This window comes from Monodon monoceros, unplaced genomic scaffold (genome assembly GCF_005190385.1).
Source record: "Monodon monoceros isolate NGI ecotype Baffin Bay Population unplaced genomic scaffold, NGI_Narwhal_1 Super_Scaffold_4, whole genome shotgun sequence".
In the NCBI taxonomy this organism is placed as follows: Eukaryota; Metazoa; Chordata; class Mammalia; order Artiodactyla; family Monodontidae; genus Monodon; species Monodon monoceros.
The window spans coordinates 50,778,773-50,802,770 of record NW_021703781.1 but is presented as its reverse complement, the minus strand read 5'-3'; the positions used below and the strand labels follow the sequence as shown (position 1 = coordinate 50,802,770).

General features: G+C 40.7%; 1 protein-coding gene across 6 annotated transcripts in view; it reads right to left on the bottom strand.

Moving 5' to 3' along the window:
• ENTPD1 (ectonucleoside triphosphate diphosphohydrolase 1) overlaps positions 1 to 23,998 on the bottom strand; it is a 114,660-nt gene that overhangs the window by 79,131 nt on the left and 11,531 nt on the right. Inside the window, exon 1 of one of the 6 annotated variants that reach the window (XM_029244883.1) lies at positions 8,881 to 9,316. The exons of 3 other annotated variants lie outside the window; for them this stretch is intronic. In XM_029244883.1, the coding sequence (XP_029100716.1) occupies positions 8,881 to 8,896 (16 nt within the window). In that variant the 5' untranslated portion in view covers positions 8,897 to 9,316. Of the gene's footprint in view, positions 1 to 8,510; positions 9,317 to 23,998 lie in introns of those variants that run through there. 2 more of the 6 variants (XM_029244887.1, XM_029244884.1) reach the window with 2 other exon arrangements.

The window sequence follows — 23,998 nt, the reverse complement described above, 5'->3', positions numbered from 1 at the left end:
CCAACCAAAGACATTACTTGGGCAAGGTGCTAAGCAGTGGCGTAGGAGCTCACTCTGCAGTTTAATGAAGGTTTGCTCTCAGTGGGAAAGGGGCAAAGGCAAGAAAATGGGCCCAGAGAAGGGTCCTTCCTGAATGCCTTTATGCCTCTGGACAAAAATACTGACAGAATCCTGAGAGCCCTAGCCTCTCTATCCTCTGAAACATGACTCTATGGCAACAGGACTGTTGCCTTCTTTCCTGGATCCGAGTGAGCTTTCTTGGGTAGAGGACTGAGATGTCTTCCCACACATAGAAGGGGATGTTGCATTTGGTGATTGCATTATTCTAGGATCCAAACGGAATCTAAGGGAGCAAAGGGTAGACCATGCATTCCCCATCTCTAACACTGAACTGGGATGAATCTCCCCTAGTGCTTCCTTAAATTCTTTTTAGAATAAGATGAAAAACACATAACATTCATTTGTGCACCCCTACAGAAGGTATCTCTTTTCTTTCAAGGATAAGGCCTTAGATTAAATAAATTTTGCAATAAGTAGAAAGAATGGTAGAGGAAAAGCTTGCTTCCAAAATAGATATGATGCAGGAAAGAGAGGGAAATCTTACTTTATTTATTTTTTGGTTAGATACAAGAGGATGTTGGTCTGAGAAGAGAACAGATTAGGATAAAAGATTTCATGGAAACTAAAAATACTGTAGCTGAATGAAAGTTTATACTAGAAATAATTAAGGAAAACTGAATCAGTGATGTAGAGAATATTAGGAAAATATTGTCAGAATACAAAGGAAAATAAAGAAAGGAAAGAAGGAAGAAAGGAGAGAGAGAGGGAAAGAAAGAGTGAGAGAGAGAGAGAGAGAGAGAGAGGGAGGGAGGGAGGGAGGGAAGAAAGGGAGAGATAAACCGATGGAGTAAGTTCAGAGATAAGAGATCCTGAAGAAGAAAAGCAAGCGAACAGAGTAGGAGCACTGATTAAAGTTACGAAAAAAGAAATCCTTCTTGCCCCTAAAGAAGTCCTGAATTTGGAAATCAAAAGGGTTTACCACATCCTAAGCAAAATCAATGAAAGGAAGTCTATACTCAGTTGTCTCACTGTGAAAATGTCAGGAATAGAGAACAGAAAAATGTTCAGGCTGAAAAAGTGTCCTCAAAGTACTTCACAGCATCAAACTTCTCAAGACAATGGGGGCATATTTCCAATTACTTGAGGGGGATAAGCTATCTATATTTAGACAAGTTGTCACTCTCTCACCACACTGATGCCCTTTCTAAAAAATTACTTTCATATGCACCAGATCATTTTGACAGGAACAAAAATTAAGAACTCAAAAATGGGGCAAGTCATAGTGAGAAAAGAACTATATTAAAGTTAATTAAATTCATGCTAATGGGTACAGGTTTTCCTCTTGTGGTGATAAAATGTTCTAAAATTGACTGTAGTGATGGCCGCACGATTCTGTGACTATGTTTAAAAACAATGAATTGTAAGCTTTAAGCAGGTTAATTATATGGTATGTGAATTAAATCTCGAAATAATAGTAAGATCAACAACTATAGGTTCAAATCTCAACCTCAGCACTTACCAATTGAGAGACTTTTGGTAGGTCACTTAACTACTCATTCCCTGGTTTCTCATTTGTAAGACAGGGACAGTATCAACTTCAAACAGTTGTTTGAGAACTGAGTTAACATCTGTAAGTTGACTGGAACAACACGTGGCTCAATACACACTACAAACCTGTAGATTAACTAACTAAACCATCACCACTTCCACGTATTGAACACTTACTCTGTTAGTTTCCTACAGCTGCCATAACAAATTACCACAAACCCATTGGCTTAAAACAATACACATTTACTCTTACAGTTCTGAAGTTCCAAGTTCAAAGTCTGAAATCAATTTCACTGGACTGAAATCGAGGTGTGGGCAGGGCTACTCTTCCTTTTCCATCTGCTTGATGGTATTCCATGCATTCCGTATTCCACATTCCTTGGCTTGTGGACCTCTCCTCCATATTCAAAGCCAGTAGCACAGCATCTTGCTACAGTGGTTGCCTTGCCTTCTTCTGTGTCAGGTCTCCCTCCTCCTCCCTCTTATAAGACCATCTGCGATTATCCAGGATCTCCCCAGTTTAAATTCCTTAATTTAATCACATCTGCAAAGACTCTTTCCGTATAAGGTAACATTCATAAATTCTGGGGATTCAGAGCTGTAATCTTTGCAGGCTACCACTGTTACTATATCAACCAAAAACGAAGAAAAAGAAAATAAATCTACGAAAAGCCCTAACGATTATTTGTAAGTACACCAAAATAAAGCAATAAAAAAGAAGACATTAAGCAAAAGATGGTATCAAGAACATTTCACACAGCTTAAATTAGAAAATATGAGTACTGCACTATTACTTTCTATTTACCAACCTTTGTTCACTGGAAACTTTTCAAGTCCTCCCTACCCTGCCTTTTCAGTTCAGTGCCTAAAAAGTTATTTTGCTGACGACACACTGCTTCAGATGTCTTTTGTGCATACGTCTGAGTCTTCATCCACTTGAGCAAAACTGTTTCAATTTTATAGTTCAGAGATTCTGACCCTCACCTCCTATATCCTGCCAACCAGACCCACCTCCTGGCTCTGGCCTCCTGGGGCCTGCCATGATTATTTGGGAGGGAAAGACTTGGTAATTTTCACTCACACCATACTACAATACTTCCTAAAGTTATGTAGCCATACAAGGTTCAGCTGCCTAAGATGCTGAGAACTTTATCTCATCTTCTTTCATCTTTCTCAAGACTTTATTGACTTACTCCTTCTCCGCATCTATTTTACTTCCTTTTATAGTCCCAACTCTCTATCACTGCCCCCCACCCTTTTCTAATAAGCCACAATAAAAAGTTATTCACAGCTCATTCTTTTTCCTGGAATTAAAATTCTCATAGGTCACAATAAATGTATACAGAAGTAAATGCAGATGTACTATAATTTCACATAGGAGAATATTATGGTTGAGGAGGGATTACCATATAATTGAAATGACTGGATAGATTTACAAATATCCAATTTTATATCTTAAAAACAGAATATATCTTATTCACAAGTGTTCACATTTATAAAAATTCACTACATGCTTAGGCACAAAGAAACCTCAGAAATACTAAAGCCATATTCTCTAATCATTGTGAAATAAAATGAAAAATTAATAAAAATTAATGGTTTAAACAAAAATGACAATTACCTGGAACTTTCAAAAAATTATCCTGGGTTAAAGAGACAATAAATGTAATATCAAACTTTTTTGAAAATATAACACCACAGATAAAAATGTATTGGATCTATTCATAGCTGTAAGTCTCTGTATAAAAACACTAAGGTTTTGGAAAAACTGTTGCAAATATAGTAGAAAAACCTGAATATCTTTATTTTATCAAGAGCTCACATAAATTAATTTAAAACATAAAATCCAATAAGTAATAAACAGGCAACGGATGTAAACAGTATACAAAAGAAGAAGCACGTTATGTGAAAAATGTCAAATTCACCAGTAATTAAACAAACTAAAACAACATAAAAGTGGACACGATTATTTAAAGAAAAAAACAAAACAAAACACCTAAGTTGTCAGGGACGCAGCAAAACAGGAATTCCTCGTGGGAGCATGAAGGGTCCATCCTTTGGTAAAGCAACTTGTTAATAGTAATCAAGAACTTTAAAAAACATTTACAAATTTTGATCCAGTAATTCTACTTCTGGGATTCTATCCTCAGCATGCATCCCTACATATGGAAAAACTCCACTCACAAAGATGTTTATTGGAAATGGGAACAACCTAAATGTTCAATAACAGGGACACTTAAAAAAAACTATGTGACTATAAAAATTATGCTAACGAAGACTATGCTATAAGGTGGAAAATACTTGTGCTTCACTGCTACACTGAAAGTCAGGCTTTAAAACTGTATGTATAGCCTAACAATCACAATGTCACCTCGTAATTTTTCATGGTTGTAGTCAAATAAGTGCTAAAAAAGAGAAACAACCCAGGCATAGAAAAAGGAACTACAAGGAAATACACCAAAATATTGTCATGAGCGATTGTTTTTCTTTCTCCTCTAATCCATATTTCATGTCTTCTTTAATGAGTATATGCCATACATCTTCACGGACAGAAAGAAATTGTCCACATCCTCCTTATGGATCAGAAGGAAACACCTTTTTACGTAGGGCATGTACTGCCATTGTTCCTGGGTCTCTAAATTCATTTTGATACTCTAGCACAAAAACTGTGGGATGGAAGTATGTTAGGCAAACTCCCTCTTGCCTTCTGTACTCCAACGACTTCTTTTTTCCTTATGATTCCCTCAATTTTCCAAACCTAAAGAAATCCTATCAGTCCTCTCTGCATTCACTATCCTCCTTTGTGTCTGGGATCATTCTCACCTCACTTCTGCAGTGCAGACAGTGCCCCCCTGGCACGCTGCTCCCAGTCTCAGAGTCCTGAATCCTTGCTAGCCCCAGCTCTCAGGCACTCCAAACACCCAGCAAAGGGTTCTGGGGCAACCAAATGTTCTGTTCCAGTACTTCTCAGGTTGGAGGAAGGGAATGAAAGCAGCATAAGGAATCTTGGAGCCGTAGAGAAAAGGTGGGAGATGTTTAGGAAATCCAACACAGGGCCTTTATGTGCAATTACAGATTGTATGTGATAAAGATTCAGATTTGTTTCTTGTATGGCAAAATTCTAGGACATATGTTTACTGAAAGAACAAAGGAATGCATGAATTAGGTTTCCCATCATCCTGCAATGACATAACTGATCAGTGACTCAAAGTGGTAGCTTCAGAGGAGGGGGTGGGGCAGGGAGCACTGGGGAAGGGAGGGCTTGGTTGTTTGGTACCAAAATAAGCCCTGACACTATGGCTTGCAATGACACTATGACATGGCTAGTCGAAGTGTGGCCTATGTAGGGGCAGCATTACTAACACCTGGGAGCCTGTTAGAAATGCACAATCTCAGACCCCACTCCAGAGCTGCGGGATCAGAATCTGCATTTTAACAAGATCCCCAATGATGCACATGCATATCGAAGTTTAAGAAGTACTGCCTCAGAACACACACACACATTCACCAAGACAAAGGCAGTGCCTCTGCTCATCTGCACTTCCATCAAACCTCCAAGAGGTTTGATGATTCTTCACCACAAGGGCTGCCCTCAACTTTGGCCTCCCTCCAAACTTTTTCAGGGAATGGAGCTCACAAGGAACAGACCCGATGGGATGTGCCCCAGTCCTCACCTTCACTCTGCATAGGCAGGTGGAATTAAACATTAATGCCCTTCGGCACAACCACTGGTTATGGAGTGCAGAAGCAACCATAAAGACAACACAAGGGAGAAAATACTCTTAAAATACGGTTTGGCCAAGTAAAAGCAAGACCAATCACTGCCATTTGTAAAAAACTGTTTACCACATGTGCCCAATGACCATGCAAGACAATCATGATTAAAGAAATCATTTAATATGCACCTGTTGACTTTGTAAAGGTTTATTAGATTACAGGACTGGTAATCCCAAACTCATAATCAAGGCTAAACTTTCGACTTCTGCCTGCAAATCTCCAGGATGAACATGTAAATAGGTTCCCTACTTGGAACCTGGAAAAAAGTGAAAAAAGCTTTTTATTCTTAAATCTAGGCTGCAGTTTTGGTAAAAGAGAAAGGTCTTTAAGCACTGCTGGGATGTGGAAGGGCTTATTGTGGGCACCAGACTCTACTCATCTTTCTAGGTCCAACTGAAGCGTTCCACATCTTTGAGAAGTTTTCCCCCAAATCATCAATCCCTGTTCTGTTTCTCATGGGATTTTCCTTAAACTTCTATTATGGCTCTTAGGGAGGTAGGAGAACTTATCTATTAGGAACCCATGCTTTGCAGCCTAACTATATTGGTCTAAATTCCCCCCTTTGCCTATTACTATCTGGATGACGTTGGCCAAGTAACTTCCCTCCACAGCTGTAAGATGCAGAAATCTCTATCATAGGTTTTTTTGGGAAGATGACATGAGACAATGCCAGATGTATGTATAAAAATTACAGTGCCTTGCACATAATAAAAAACCAATGTTAGCTATGATTATTAGCACTTCACAGAGTCTGGCTTCAATTAGAGTTGGTTGTATATATGTCTGCCTCCCTCACTAGACTGTGAGCAAACTGTTTATATCCCACACATCTGGCACAGGGACTTACAAATGGAAGACACAATAATATTTGTCAAACGGGTTTGAAGGTACGCCAAGAAAAGGAAAGGGAGGGTGCTGAAACAAATTTAATGTACTTTATGATTTTATCCAGGGCCAGCCTCTGTGGTGTTTGTTTTTCTTCTATTACCAGAGTATGTTGTCTCAGACTACGAGATTGGTCGCTATAAAATGGGGCTGGCGGGACACTATTTCTGGAACCAGATGTTCTGTTCAGAGATAGTGAAGTTGTGCTATGAGGCATCTGAAACCTCCAGTTTGGTTCTCAGCTGAAAGGGGACTGGGGGCTGAAGTTCAGCCAGAGCTGGACGGGCCAAATGGGGTGCCCTAGCATAGAGTCACATCAGCTCTGAAGGTCACCCACCTAGAAGAAATGCATTTCGTTTTTCAGTGTATTCACTTAGAGGGATGTCTTTACATATTGCACAAAAGAGCTGTTTGTACCAGCAGGACTCCACTGCAAACTCAAAGGTCCCCTTTTAAACCAGCCTACTGACGCTTGGATGAACATCAACTAAGATAATATTACTTAGCTTACTAAATATTTATTGAGTGCCCATTATGTGTTAAACACTGTGCTAGAGACTGCAGATCCAAAGGTAAATAAAGAAATTATAGTCAGGGGAAGGTTGGGAAGCAATGCAGAAGGCAGGAGTGTGGACAAGTATGACAAGTGCCACCTTAGGTGTAAGTGGTGAGGTATTGCAGAAACATCCAATATAAGGCTACTGTAAGGCTTAAAGGAGGGACTAACAATCAAGATGAGGCTTGAAGGAGTGATTGCCACAGCTAACATTTATTGAGCACATATTATATACATCAGGCCCTGTTCTGAGAACCCTGCATGAATCCCTCATTTAGTCCTTACAACAACCCTGTGAGGTAGATAACATTATTCTCTTCATTTTACAGATGAGGAGACTGAGGCTCACAGGAAAGGGTGGAGCTGGGATTCAAACTCGAGCAGCTTGGTTCCAGACTAAAGGAGGAGGAGAGGACCAAATCAGCCTTCAAGGCAGAGGCAAGTGTCTTGAAACAATCTGCAAGGGAGGAAAGAAGTTCCCCAAGTCCCTTGAGGAACTGAAAGTGTCTGGGGGTGGGGACAGAAGTTCAGAGATGACTCAGCTCAATCTGCAGGTTAGAAGGGAAACCAGAGGCAGGGGATTTCTAGTCTGCTTTGGACTTTTGAAAACGAGCTGTGTGATTCCTGCCATCTAACCCCTCCTGGCTTCAGTCTCCCCCTTTTGTAAAAGTCAATAATAACAATACCTGGGCCCTACCACAGAGAATGGCCACGGGCACCAAATAGGAAAAATGCATGTAAACTTGATAGCAAAGAACAAATTCCTTACCAGACTTGAGATTTCACCAGTATCATTTCCCCTGTAGCTTCAAAGATTTGCAAACCCAAATCAACAACGTCAAAGCAGTAACAAGAGACTCTGAAGTGGAGCAACAGGGTAGGGAAATAGACCCTCGGACCCTGCGTCTGTCGCCTGCATTCAAATTCACAACTTACTGTGTGATCCCAAGGTAAGCTACTCTCTCACTACCTCAACTCCATCATCTGGGAAATGGGGATGATAATGATAGCACTCACCTTATAAGTTGCTGTGAGGAATAAGTAACACATGTAATACGCTTAGAACAGCTCCCAGCACAGAGTAAAGATGAAAACGTTAACAGCTATCATTACTGTCATTATTAAGAACTCTACTGACTACTCATCCCATTCCTCCACGTTGTATGTGATAAAAACATGTGGGGATATTAGAGACTAGAGCTGATGAAGGTTTGCAACCCTACACAACCACAATGCTGCAGACATTCTTCCTGGCTCCCACGGGCTGGCAAGCAGCTGGCTCTCTGTCCTGGCAGAAAATGCCCAAAAGAGGTAAAGGACAGAGACCGCACACCATCTGTACAAACCAGGCTGCTCTCACAGTTTTTAGACAAAATCTAAATATAGTCCGTCCGATAAGCCTTGCTTTTTAAAGATAAAACTGTTCTTCGTACCTATACCCCCTTCCCTCCCTCCCCACACCCATGCACACTCCCCCACACCTCCCAAGAAAAGTTTAGTCTTTTGCAAGACATACTCTCGGGTCCTGTTGTGACAGGCTCTTGCCACATTAACTTCTCTGTCTAATTCCAGGCAGAGAAGCCTTTGCTAATTTCACAACAGGAAAGCACACAGGAAATTCGAGAACAAGGCAAATCTACACACAGAGCCCAGCATCTTCAAGCAAACTCACTGAGGTACTGACCCGAAGCAAGACGACTCTGGACTGTAAATGAGGCAGCTGCCTCCTAAACTGCGAGAGGACGGAAGAAGTCTTTTGCCTCTAAAAAACCAGATCTGAATACCAATTGTTAATGAATATTCATGAGCTGCTCCAGCTTGCTCAGGAGCCACCCTTGACTCTAACCCCGGAGCTTGGCTTCCTAAAATGTTTCCCAAAGTTTTTTCTCTGCCTCCTCTCAGAAGGAGAGGGTGGGAAAGTGTATTTAGGGCTTTTTGCCTCTTGCTCTTTCAAGTACTTGCTTTTGGTCTGGGCTTTTGGTTTTCTTTTTTCCTTTTTTTTTTTTTTTTTTGTTTGTTCTTAAGGATTCAGATCAAATCAGTTTTGCTCTTACCCCTTCTATCTTCCATAATTGGCAGCTTTTGTTTTCTTCCTCTTTATTTTTCAGCCTCTGCTTGCTGTGGTCGGTCTCAGTGAGAGAGGTACTCAAGGAACAGAGATATAACAGACCCTCGGGCTCGTGGGAGGGGCTAAATTAGCCTGCCCCGTTTCGGAAGGAACCTCAAACCCTATGTCTTTTTCATTGAAAGGACAGAGTGGCCGAGAAGTCCAACAGCTCATTCCCCTAAAGCTTCCCCAGGTTGCAATTTTTTGTATCTTGAAACAATGTATGTTCAGATATCTCTCTTCAGCTCTTTCCCTCTCCCTTTGTTACAGAAATCCATTTTTCCCCTTGAAAAGTATATCTTGGCTGCAAGCAAAAAAAAAAAAAAGCTACTTACTTTTTGCAATTTTGAACAAGATAACAAGAAACTTGTTACCTTTATTCTGCTCTGCAGTAGTTATTTCCACTATTTCATCTTCCAGGTCACTTATCTGTTCTTCTGCCTCAGTTATTCTGCTATTGATCCCTTCTAGAGTATTTTTAATTTCATTTATTGTGTTGTTCATCATTGCTTGTTTCCTCTTTAGTTCTTCTAGGTCCTTGTTAAATGTTTCTTGCATTTTCTCTATTCTATTTCCAAGATTTTGGATCATCTTTACTATCATTATTCTGAATTCTTTTTCAGGTAGACTGCCTATTTCCTCTTCATTTGTTAGGTCTGGTGGGTTTTTATCTTGCTCCTTCATCTGCTGTGTGTTTTTCTGTCTTCTCATTTTGCTTATCTTACTGTGTTTGAGGTATCCTTTTTGCAGTCTGCAGGTTCGTAGTTCCCGTTGTTTTTGGTGTCTGTCCCCAGTGGCTAAGGTTGGTTCAGTGGGTTGTGTAGGCTTCCTGGTGGAGGGGACTAGTGCCTGTGTTATGGTGGATGAGGCTGGATCTTGTCTTTCTGGTGGGCAGGTCCACGTCTGGTGGTGTGTTTTGGGGTGTCTGTGGCCTTATTATGATTTTAGGCAGCCTCTCTGCTAATGGGTGGGGTTGTGTTCCTGTCTTGCTAGGGGTTTGGCGTAGGGTGTCCAGCACTGTAGCTTGCTGGTCGTTGAGTGAAGCTGGGTCTTGGTGTTGAGATGGAGATCTCTGGGAGATTTTCGCCGTCTGATATTACGTGGAGCTGGGAGGTCTCTTGTGGACCAGTGTCCTGAAGTTGGCTCTCCCACCTCAGAGGCACAGCACTGACTCCTGGCTGTAGCACCAAGAGCCTTTCATCCACACGGTTGCAACCTTGCCCGCCGACCATGCTCACCCAGTGCGCCCGCAGAGTCTGGCGCTGGGTAGGGGGCGGGCTTCAGGGACCCTTCCTCGCTCCTGGCCTCTCTCCCGCGGTGTCCTCTCCGCTGCTGCTGCCACTCCCTCTTTCTCTGGGCTCCTGTTGCTCAGCGGGCGCCTGCCACTACCAGCCGCTGGCACCCAGCCCCAGCCGGCCAAGCCCGTGGAATTGGAAACCAGCAACAACGTAGATCTTTTAGGATGTGTTTGATCTTAAAGGACTACCTGCTAGTGTTGGAGGGTCTCCTGCAGAGGCGGGGGGTGGCTGTGGCTCACCGTGGGGACAAGGACACTGTCCAAGAAACTTGTTACCTTGATACCCACCGGAAAAACTGTGGGACCCAAGAACAGTTCTTCCAGCCCCATAAATCTGATCACTTCTGGTCCCCTAATGAGCAATCCCTTTTAGAGGCTCATTACACCAGAAGAGCAACGGGTCACCCTAGCAAAAGATGCTGTGGCGAGAGAAAGCGTGGTATTGGTCAGAAGGCAGGGTGGGACGGCAGGGGAGGCTGCTCGCTGGGAACAGCTGTCTAGCTGTACTGATGCAAGTTGTCTACCTTTTCCAAACCTAGACCTCCTATCTCTGAAGTCTTATGAGCAAGAATTGCTACACCCAGGCTTTGCCAACATGACCCAAATGCAGATGAGAAACTGACCAAAACATTTTAAAACTGTGTATATGAAGTTATTCTGAAATCAGGACAACAGCCAAGCCTCAGAGAGGAAGGTAAGTTCCCAAGTCCCAGGGCTGCCTGTCTGGGCAGCTTCCCCCTCCACAAGGCTGTCACAAACCTTAGCATTTTAGATTTGAAAGAGACCTCGGACATCTAGTCTAAGCAAGGATAGAGGCGTGGAGATGTTAAGCTACAAGTTCATGTTCACATTGAGAGCAGGGAGCTGGTTGTTACCATGCTCTCCAGCACTTAATATAGTTCCTCCCACGGTGTAGGCTCTCAGTAAATTTTTGATAAATGGTTGAGTTAATAAACAGCAGCAAAGCAGAACATAAATCTGATTTCACTGATTGCTAGTTCATGCTCTTTCTACACTGTTTCTTCAGCATGAGAGGTGGTATCTAAAGCCAATTGTACCATAAGACATTTTTCTTCCAAATATACCATAAGCCATTAAATTTGTGACCAATAAAGATTGTTTTTGACTCTATATATAACATATATTCTCCATTATACTTTTAATCATACTTCAGTAAAGGCAGGGGCTTTTTTTAGTTTAGGCATCTCTGCTATCTGCACAGTGCTCAGCAGCATAGTATGTGCTCAATAAATGTTTGGTGCTGGACTGCCCTGGTGGTCCAGTGGTTAAGACTCTGCGCTTCCACTGCAGGGGGCATGGATCCGATCCCTGGTCAGGGAACTATGATCCCACAAGCCGCATGGTGCGGCCCCCAAAAATAAATAAATAAAATTTTTGGTGCTTTGATAAATCTGGGTCTGTACAATACTCTTTCTTCACCTTACTAAAGGTTTCAGATTTAGAGCATTTGCCATTTATAATAAAAACTAATTATACTAAATGAAAATCCAGTGGATGCCTTCTCCCGCGCCAGTTTAGACTCCATTTCTAATAATATTGGTTTGATATCTGTGCTATTGTGGTAAAAATTTTTTTACTCTTTTTTTATTTAATTAATTTTTATTGGAGTATAGTTGCTTTATCATATGTGTTTACAATATGTATTTTGTGTTAGTTTCTACTGTACAGCACAGTGAATCAGCTATATGTATACATATATCCCCTCTTTTTTGGATTTCCTTCCCATTTAGGTCACCACAGAGCAGTGAGTAGAGTTCCCTGAGCTATATAGTACATTCTCATTAGTTATCTATTTTATACATAGTATCAATAGTGTATATATGTCAGGACTTCCCAGGGGTAGAAGGTAATAATTTAGTGAAGACCTGGGGGAATGAGCTGTGTGGTTATTTATGTCCTTTTGATATTATTTAAATGGTTCTTACTCATGGTTGGTTTCAAGGCTAAAAGGAGACTGCAAAAGAATGGGGTTTTATCATTGATAGGGATGTCAGAGGCATGATAAATCATACTTCAAGAAACATGTTAAATGTTGTATGGCAATTAACAAATCTAATCTCAGGAATTCATAGATTTTTTTTTCCACCAGGAACACACCCAAACCCCATCTTCTTACACCTGCTATAAACTAAGATACTAAGTCAGTACTCTTTGGTATTTGGTGTATGAATATTCAACAAACAAAATTTGCCAGCACCTTTTGAAAATCATATCAAATTTTCTTGACACTATTCGACATTGTACTTTGACAATCTATCAGCACCACATGCACGTCTTATCAAAAAAATTGTTTAGGTTAACTCAATCATATTTGTAGTTCTCTACCATCAGTAATAACCTCTGCCCCCACTCCACCTGCCTGCTTACAGGCATTTAGGGATGATAAAAACCCCTGTGAGGGATAGGAAATAGGGCATGGGGTGGATATAAAAGTACTCAGAGTATTTAGAATGCACACTGGTTCAGAAAATGCCCCTTCCCTTCTTTTAGGAGAGGAGTAGGACAGGCACTGCCTCTGGGAGCAGAGCCATGGTTCTCAACCCTACCTGCACATTATACATTATATGTAATCACTGCGGGTGCTTTAAAAGTGCTAATGCTCATCCCTACCCTCAGAAGCTGGAATTTGCTCTGGGATTCAGATAAGGATTGCTCGTAAAAGGGCTCAGGTGATTTTAATGTGCTGCCAGGGTTGAGTTAAGGAGATCTAGGTTTGAATCTTCACTGTGTAAAATTAGACAAGTTAGTGAGCCTCTCTGAACCTCAGTTTACCTGAGGAATAAAGATTTTAAAAAAAATCTACTTCATAGAGTCATTGTAGGGAAATAAATGTGTAAGAAATCCCAACAGATACCCTAGCACATAGTTGGCACTCAACAAGTTTGAGTTCCTTTCCTCTTCACTTATATGCTAGGTATATGGTTCAGATTAAATAAAACATTGTCTTCTCTTCTTGTGTCCCTTACTTTCTCCCCCTCCAATATCTTCCATTTATTTTTCAGACCTTCTCCCCCTCCCATATCTTCCATTTATTTTTCAGAAGTAACCCCAGGGCAACTGAAGGGAATGAGAACAGAAGTCCCTTCCCTCCAAGAGCACATAGTACCTCTCCACCTCCCTTCCCCAAATTTAATGTGATCCTACATATTCAACAGCAACTGTGGGACTAGGGACATGCTGAGAGACGGGATTGGGGAGTGAAGTATGACCAAGGGTCACCCATGCCTTTGTTGTTCCAGGATAAGCAAGTGGCCTTGGTAGTCAGGAAGGAATGCCCTGAACTCTGAGTTAGGGGAAGCCCTTGAATGTTGCAGAATGGCCAGCTCTTCCAAAGTGGAAGTATGTGACCAAACAGTTGCACCATAAGAAGGCATGCTCAGAGCACATAGCACAGCAAAGTCAAGCACAGCAGACACTCAATAAGGAGTGTGCAGAATTGAAATAAAGGTCCTGAACTGCAGGTAAATGCCTAACCTGATCCCAGTACTTGATGAAGTCTGTGTTGTGTAAGCATTATCTTGGTTTACGTCAAGTATTTCACAACTGATTCATAACCACTCTTATCTGAGCTACAACTACTCCTTACTTGCCCCGCATTAGCTGAAATCTCTTGCATTTTCTGTTGAAACATCCCCTTTACCTCCTTCATCCTTCTACCCCCACTTCAAGTGCCCTGATTCCTCTAAATGTCTCAGAGGTTTGCAGACATAATGAGTGAAGTGTCCCTTCATTAAAAAATGATAAAATTGTATTGCTACTCAAGAGGCAGGCCCCAAATCCAAGAGTTTCAGGTATAATAACTGATAACAGCTATAACATCTTTAAGGTCAAAGACATTCATTTCCAAAGAAACTACTCACAATCTATGAAAGTCCAATCGATTTATAAAAGCCCCAACTATTTAAAATTTTTTTTTAATTTTAACATATTTTTTAAATGTTAAATTTAAATAGAGATGGTAAACAGATCAGTGGCTGCCTGAGATTCACTGGGGTGGAGGGAGGTCTGAATAGGTGAAGCTCAGGGGACTTTTTAGAGTGTGAAACTATTGAGTATGATACTGCAATGCCAATGTAAATGTGACAATATTCATAACCTATAGAAATTTCAAGGACAAAAATGAACCTTAATGTATACAGTTTTAAAAAAAATCATCCATGGGGTTAAGGGATCCCTGAATGGAATGTTGATTGTGACAAAAGAATCTAACTGTATTACGAATGTATGAAAGAGCCTCATTGAAGGGAGTAGGGGAAAGGGTACTGACCTGAGTCACTTTGGAAATGAGTAAAGTTTGTAAGACTAAAGGCAAAAGGAACTATACAAAAACATATTACTCTATTTGATGAAGCTGTTTCCCATGGGGATACAGGTTCATAATTCTGAGACCACTACATATGTATGGAATTGAACAATTATGTAAATAGATGACAGTAGGAGTCAGGGTTCTCACTGTTGGAGCGGAAGGTTACAGACAGGCAAGGGTAAGTGGCTAATTATAACAATCTATCACACTAATTTAAGATGTTAACAGGGGAAACTGGGCAGGGAGTATAGGAGAACTTTCTGTACTATCTTTACAACTTTTTCTGTAAATCAAAAACTATTCTAAGATTAAAAGTATATTTTAAAAATTATGTTGCTAAGCATTGTATAGGTGTTTAAAGGCATCTGTTGTACCGAAACCCCTTGCTGAAGGACATCTTTACTAAAGTAACTGCTAAAAGGACACGGTTTTGCAAAAGCATTTGTTACACATGATTTCTTGTTCAAACAATTCATTGTCTCTACATCCAGCAAAGCAAAATTAACTCAGGCTGTGGGCCAAGACATGGAAACAGCCTTGTTATATAGACTCAGTGTGATACTGGTAGTACTCAAATCTTTTCATCCATGACACACAATATTCCCATTGGTCTAAAAGAAAAAAAGCCTCTAAGTTGATTCCCCACTGGCTCAAAAAGTTTCCAAATAAGTGTCTCTGGAGAGAAGTCATTAACTCTGGGGCCAAGTGAGGGCAGGAAGGAGAACGGACTGCTGGTTCCAGAACTTGAAAAAAATAATAATAAAGGAAGGGAAATGCCTACGCTTCTTCAGACGGCCACCGTCATAGGGGAACATTGCCAGAGAACTTAAAGTAGCTCCGAGAAGGCAAAAAGTTGGAGTTAAGAAAAATTCATCATATTTAACTGACCCTAAGTGCCTGACTGCATTTGCTAAGCAATCAAGATTACAAAGGGCATAAATCTCTGTCTTCTAATTTAGGACATTTCTGGTCCTAGGAGGCAGGGGAAATTCTTAAAGAACACATGGCTTCTAGAATCTTATGCTCAAGACCTTAACAGGGTGGCTCAAACACCCAGTTTTTGAAGACAATAATAGCCCGTAATACCAGGCCAGTCTGTAGCAAGAAGCTCCCATGTTGCTGTTAATGCTCTGCCTCTGCAGAGATCTGCCGGGGGTGACAAACCCTGGAGACAAGGCCAAAGTCAGGCACCCTGCACTCCCTTACATTAGGCCCTTCATCCATTCAGGACCATCAAAGCCTGAAGAAATAATAGAGTGGGAAACGATAATAGTGATTTTCTGGCTTTTGAGATTATTACTTAGCCTAGACAGTTATCCCAGCTCATCCTTCAAGGTCTAGTTCAAACCTTAAATCTTTAAAGCCTTCCAGCTCCTCCAAATTCTGAGAGCATAATTCTTCTCTCTAAGTGACAAATAGCTTGGCACTTGCTTAATGCCTTGCATTGCTAGCTTCAAGTGTGATTTATCTCATATGCACAACATAGAGTCTGACTGGAAATTCTTTTTCTCTCCTCCCCATCCACATCTTCCATATTCCATAGCACCCAGTCCAGGGTTTTGCATATGTGCTTAAATTTTAGGGGGAAAAGTTAGCTAGAACCTTTTAATAGATGAACCATTCTCAAGTAAAACTCCTTCTCAGCATATGAATGGGTCACTCAAATCTCTCCCAACTCCGAAATTTTCTGATCTAGTCCAAAGTATGTAACAATTCCTATTGTTTTTTAAAATTAATTACTCGGCATATGACAGGTAATCTTCCACTGCTGAATTGTAATCTTTAAAAGGTTTCAAAAGCCAACTGGGAGTCAAGAATTAAATTAAAATTCACCTGCATTAGGCATTGTTACAAACAGCTCATCTGAGTTGGTGATCAGATGAAAAGATACCTTCCACACAACACTAAGCATGCACGTGCACAAAGACAAACACAGCATAACTTACAGTTCTGCCTGGAAACAGACTGATTTCTTTTGACATTAATTGCAAGACACACACTTAATTTCAAAACATTAAAATCTGTTTTTATCACGTGTTTTAGAATTAAGGATATATAGACTACATATAGAAAATGTCTGTAAGCCTACCCACACGACCGTTCATCTTAATTTCCAGGAAAAATAGAAATTACATAGGGTTCCCTGCTCCAAAGCCTCTGCAATGGCAAAGAGAAAGCTGCCGGATGAGAAAGGTGTCTGTGGGAGGGACAGATGCGGGAACACAAGGATCTGCACTTTGTGTGTCAACAATGCCTTGCAGACAAGACAATGTTTTTTCTGCTGCCATAATCCAGAGGATGGACAACATGGATTTTACAGGACATACTCAAGCGTGACATGCAACTAGAGGAAAGTAGAAGGAATTACCAGGATATAATACTTCATTAAGGGCTTCCCTGGTGGCGCAGAGGTTGAGAGTCCGCCTGCTGATGCAGGGGACATGGGTTCGTGCCCCGGTCCGGGAATATCCCACATGCCGCGGAGCGGCTAGGCCCATGAGCCATGGCCACTGAGCCTGCGCGTCCGGAGCCTGTGCTCCGCAACGGGAGAGGCCACAACAGTGAGAGGCCCGCGTACCGCAAAAAAAAAACCTTCATTAATATTTGACTAATATATAAATATTTACCACATGTACAATTATGTTACTGTGCTTTGAAAAGGGAGTAAGTTAGAAGAGAATCAGTGAGGAAAAGAATACTTTCCCCTTCTCTGCTTGACTGCCCTCCAGTTCCTTCTTCTGCCTAGCCAGAAAAGCCCTGTGAAAAAGAGACTGCAGTGCTCCCAAACAGTATGCCATGATTTATTATAGCTGTGCTACATCCCTTAGCCTCCCATACAGCCAGCACTTGTCATATTCTGCTTTTGTTTGGGTTATTTATGCATGGAGCAGATTCAATCTTAAACCACCACATTTAGGTATCCAAGAAATTTTGCTATGTTTATTTTCTTTATATCAACTTAAACCCATCTCAGTTCCCTCTGAGCTGCCAAGAAAATCAATCACAATCATTACTGGAGTCCCCTCACCTCCCTGGTTTACACCATAATCTGGGAGAAGTGCATGTATCAGAAAATAGGGGAAGGACTCCTAATCCCTCATTTACTTTGATCCCTTTTGATATTCTCACTGCCCAACCTTGAAATGTGACAGGCTTTCTGTTCCAGTGCTGAATGGGGATGGAGGAGGACTGGAGAGGGAGCTTTGCCTCTGATGGAAGCGCTGGCCATCCTACTGACCAGGACACAACCACAGAACAGTCAAGGGTGCCCAGTACCCATGGCCCACCAACCTCCACCCCCTTCCCAGTGCTCCAGAATTTCCACTCTTCCCTGGCCCTCAAAGGTACCCCTTTATTTCTTCCTGAATACTCTATTGCTTCAGAGCACCTTGCGCAATTTCAATAACAAGCTAGGGTAGGATTTGAGACCCACAATAACTAACACCTTAACAAAGTATCCTGCCTCTTACACTGGAGTTACCATTCCTTCCCACCCCAAGTTTCCCTTCAGGCCTCACTACACTCTCCATCACTACTAGACTTGGAGTTCTGGAGGGAAAGGACAGTTTACTACTCATTTTATATCCTCTAAAATACCTAACATGGGGATTCTCAACCACTGCACACAAGAAGTCAAATCCCCCCTCCCCAGTAAAAATTTAGTCCCTCCAAATTTTTACTGATGTTTTAAAAAAACTTTTTGCTACAGTTGAGTATAAATATTGTCACAGCAATGCCTGAGGCATGAAATGAAGCACTCAGGCAGCTGAGTGTAGAGCAGCTTTGCTGTAACTAAGCAGTATGAGGTTAGCATATCACCAGATAGGGCTACAGAGGAATGACACGAGCTCTGCCTCCAAGAAGAGCACAGCCGGGCAAAACCAGCTCTTCTCCAACAGCAGCTATCCTGAAGAGCAACCCATAGATAACACTGATACCTTTATTGACATTATGGTGGCGATTGCGTTATAATCATTGCTGGCCCGATTTGTGTTGCTGTCAACCATTTAATTATCCCACAGTATGTCTCCAAAAATTCTAAAATTTGAAGTGTTTCTCTGAAGAGACTGCTAGCTGTACACTCCTCTTATTCTCATTTTCTTCCGATCTAAAAGAATATCCATTGTTTAGCCACCCGGCATAAAGACTACATTGCCCAGCCTATTTTGCAGCTGTGTGTACAAGAGCAGTGAATCACTCTGGGGCTAGCAACAATGGGTATCCATGACTACACTTGCCCTGAAGGGGCAGGGAGAGGAAGGAAGAGGTTCCTGGAACCCACAGAGTAAGCTGTGGCTACAGAAGACAGTCGTCTGACAAGAACTGTGGCTTCTGCATTGGGTTGGGGTCCCCCAGAAGTAATTCTCAAAGGTAGGATTTCAGCACAAGTAGTTTATTTAGAAGCAATTCCAAGAGGCACTGGAAGCGGGTGGGTAAGTGAGACAGGGGAGGGAAGGAGGCCAACAGTGTGCACTGATCAGCAGATCACCACTGAGTGCAAATGGGGCTCAGTCTCGATAGGGACCTCTAGGAGATGGTGAAGAACAAGGCTCAGAGTTGTCCCAACCTGGGGGAGAGGACATGGGGGTGTTTACCCACCAATTCCCATACATCATTGGTTAAGGGCTGCTCCCTGGAGATATCAACTGTCCAGCACCTTTGCCCTGCCCTGCGCATGGGGTAGGCATGCTTCCATGGCCAGAAAAAGCCCTCAGGCAGAGAGTGGCGGGTGTTCACACAGGAAGCAGCCACCACCGTACATCAGGCATGGTGAGGGCTGAGGGTACCTGGGCAGGGGACCTATGGCGTCTGCTATACCTTCAGTTAAGGACTGTAGCCACTGCCACTGTGGCCCAGCAGGGAAGGAGCAGAGGAATAAATACCTGACCTCACTCTCTGCCCTCCCATCTCCTGCTGAACCTAATCAGAAGCCCCTTGATTCAGTTCACTCTGAACAACCTCCCATGGCACAGAGCAGGGTGGAAGAGGATGAACAGTGGACTGTGGAGCAAGCAGAGAATATCCAGCACATCTGCCTCCCACTGTCTCCAAATGTCTATATTTAAAATCTAGGACAGGGACTTCCCTGGTGGTCCAGTGGCAAAGACTCTGTGCTCCCAATGCAGGGGGCCGGGGTTCGATCCCTGGTCAGGGAACTAGATCCCACATGACACAACTAAGACACGGTGCAACCAAATAAATAAATATGTAAAATATTTTTTAAAAAAATAAAATAAAATCTAGGACAGCACTTTTTGACTATAGAAATATTGTGATACATTTATATCTTCGCTAAAACTAAAGAAACCTGTGACTGGGAAGGACCTTGGAAAACATCTCTGTGAGTCCAAGCAGTAGAGAGAGCACTAAGAAAATGAGAGGAGACTTAAGTTCTAGTTCTGGATCTAATAATTACAAATGATGCCACTTCGGGCAAGTCACTTAGTACTTCGGGCTGTTTCCTCATCCTTATAATAGGGCAAGGTCCTACTGACATAACAAAGATATTATGAAAATCAAAACAATATAAAATACCCTGTAATTAAAAGGGTTATACAGTGAGGTGTTAGTATACCCTCACTGTTCCAGACAGATGAGAAGTAATACCACTTTTAAACACATTTAGGAAGGAAATGCCACTATTTTGTTTAACTATGTTTTTTTCAATTTGGAAGATATTTACATATCTACCACCACAAAAAATTTTTAATGAGACAAGGCAAAAATAATTAACATGTATTTACTTACAATTATTTTCTGACCACTAATCCCCCACCAAAAAAATCTACATTCAATTAATTACATCAGTTTCTAATAAATAGGCATAGTCATTTTTCTCTAGTTATTTCCTTTTATTGTTGACAGTGTGCTTTACTCTTTTAACCACTTCTTCTTTTATCCTTATGTGTTCAACATTTCTGATGATCCAGTAATCATGCCCAAGATCACAATTCTACATCTTTTCACTTCCCTTTTAATGTAGAAAATGAGGTTAATGATGGAGGCACCATCAGATTATAGTAAGAAATACCAGGTAGAACATCTTATAGGTGCAATCACCAATCCAAGGAATGAATAAAGTTACAATTATTGTTCCTAAATGGAGATGTCAGAGTTGCTGCCTTGTTACAAATCAGGAATCAAGATAACATTAACCCAGAGAAATTCATGAAACAAAATGCAGTGTTTCCTGTGGTGTTATCACACTGTTACTGCATTAAGATCCCAACCAGTGTAGTAACTCATTTGGCTGGCCTAAAGTTTTCACGAAGGAACTCTGGGGGAGGGGAGATTGTTTTTAAATGTACCACCACTAGGAAAATAAGCATTTGATAGTTCTTACCCATCTACAAGGTAGAGGAAGGTGGAGACAAAGTCATTAAGGAAACAAAATAAGACATTTCATAAGAATGAACAATTTTTTAAAAACAGTGAATATAAAGATATCATTCTTTTTGCTGGCTCTATTGTTTCAAGTCTTTGTGGTGGGTGGGAACAGGAAGACTTTAAAGCAGAGGGAAGGAAAAGGCTTTGCCCTTTTCCTTAAAGCAAGTTAACTCTATTTTAATTAGCTTTCTGGCTGTTATCTCTTTGCTTCACATCAAGAACACTGCAATGCCCCATTATCACACCATCTTGAGGAAACAGATACTGCCCTCCTGAACTTTGGCAAGAAGCATAGCAGACATAGCACCTCAGGACTGACCACTCCAGGAAAGTTTTTGCACAGACCCTCCTCCCAGTAAGTTAAAGGAAACTACTTAAAAAAAATTCTCTATGAAATGATAAGCCATTTTCCATGTAGGTAATTTTCATTGTCCATATTTACGTTTCTCTGAATATAATTGTTAGAAACTCCATTTAAAACGCTAGAATGTCTGATATGTGCTTAAAAAAAGAGGGGGGAGGGAGGGAAGAGGGAGGGAGAGAGAGATAATGGGGAGAATATTGGAGAAGAAAATTCAAGTAAGATGAAGTATATTCAGTGGTTAGCTAGCCTTAATAAGCTATTATTTTTATATTCCTAAACTTGCTAAAGATTATTCCAATTTGTAATACCTAAAACAACAAACTTATATTAGGATTTAAAAAAAGGTTTTGATGGAAGGGATATTCAAATAATTTAATTTACAAAGAATGTTAAGTGAATACTCTGATATTTACACAACTTTCATTCCAAATGTGGAAACTATAGATTGGTTTGGGTTTCGGCATCAGACTGCTAGGAATAATCAAACAGATAGATATTATCTGGGTGTCATTTTTAGGGTGCTGTTAAGAGAGCCTCAATCAAAATTTAAATACCTCTACCACCTGCCTGCTGAGATTTTAGACCTCTGTTAACTGTGGACAAATTCACTCCACAATTAGTTGTAAATAGCCATGAGAAAAGTAACAATAGATGCCATTTCTAGGTTTAAAAAAGAAGAAAATGCATGTACTTAAATGAATTATAAATATTGATATTGATATGAATTGTAAATATTGATCTGACCAATAAATGGGAAAGAGGGGATAGAGAGATTATGCTCTCCCCAGAACATATTTTGAGTTCTTCTATGGCTGATTGACTAGTGAGAGAGTTCTTTCCCAACGAAATGGGTATTAATTAAAATAAATCTTTATGATTGTAAAGTATGAACTGCATACATATTATCTGCAGGAAATTCCTAGACAACTTCCAAACAGGAGGTAGAGATCTTGAGGTCATCTCTAGACTGAATTCTGACCACAGTACTCAGATACGGAGAAGAAATTCTAGAGAATAAATACAAATAGAGGCCTTACATTTTGGAGGTTGTCTAGGCTCACTGATACAAGAGTTTTGCTTGATTAAATGAGTCCGTTTTCCCCTCAAATAAGAAAATTCAATGTACCAAAGCTACAACTCACCTCTAAAGGTCAGCAAACCTTGTGAGTACCAAGTGTGATCACAACCCCTGATGTTAGAGCTCCATGTTATGGGACAAATGGGCATCCTATCAACTTCTGAACCTAAGCTGGGGCATAATTTACTGTGGAAACACTGTTGAAGGAACTTCATGTTCTTGGAAGCTCCCTGGATTATAGACTCTGAACTAGAGCTAGCAGTGAGTATGACTAGACAAAGTTTGAAAGATCATGCTCCCAGAGAAGTGGTAATGCCTTCAAACCCAGGCAAGGGGCCCCTGCCCTAGTCCTGCACCTTAGACGGACCCATAAACCACAAAACCATAAATGATGAATTTGGTAAAAATCACACTGGTACTTCTGTCACTCAGGACCCAGTGCTCAGTGATGACACTGGGCAATTCACAATCCAACACATCTACTGCTGTGATTCACACCATCTAGGCACCAGAGAAACACTCTGCTACACTACCCTGTGTCCATGAAAGACAACTATGTTCAAATGAAGAATTGAGGACTGTGGCACTGCTGATATCAGAGATGGACAATGCTTCAGAGTATGAGGAGCATTTGAGTTGGAGAAATAATTAGGTAAGAAAAAAAATTAGCGCATCATATCTTTTCTCTCAAATATCATGACCACAATAGATTTTTGAATAGCAAACTATTTGTCATAGAGCAGAGTGTTCATTGTCTTGAACTCTCTACTTCCAATATTCACAATTTAGCACAGTTTTTACAACAGTTGCACATGGTATCTGAGGAAAAATTTACAATATTAAACAATTTAATAATATCTTAAATCTGTATATATGTAAGTCTAGGTAAAACATATATTAAACACAACACCTATTCTTCACATTGATAGCTACAATTATGAATAGGTTTAGGTTTACAGAAAAAATTTATAATACTTAATTAAATTTCAAAAAACAGTTAAAACTTTCAATTATATTTAACTAAATTTAACTTAAATTTTGATAGTCATTATTATTATGTTTTGCCTTTGAACTTAGCAGATAATATTGAATATATTCAAAGAAAAATAATTTCTTTTTTTTGGTTTTGTTTTGGTTTTTTGTTTATTTTTTCTTATTAGTCATCCATTTTATACACATCAGTGTATACATGTCAATCCCAATCTCCCAATTCATCACACCACCACGACCACCCACCACTGCCTTCCCCGCTTGCTGTCCATACATTTTTTCTCTACTTCTGTGTCTCAATTTCTGCTCTGCAAACCGGTTCATCTGTACCATTTTCTAGGTTCCACATATATGCGTTAATATACGATACTTGTTTTTCTCCTTCTGACTTACTTCACTCTGTATGACAGTCTCTAGATGCAACCACGTCTCTACAAATGACCCAATTTAGTTCCATTTTATGGCTGAGTAATATTACATTGTATATATGTACCACATCTTCTTTATCCATTCATCTGTCGATGGGCATTTAGGTTGCTTCCATGTCCTGGCTATTGTAAATAGTGCTGCAATGAACATTGGGGTGCATGTGTCTTTTTGAATTATGGTTTTCTCTAGGTAT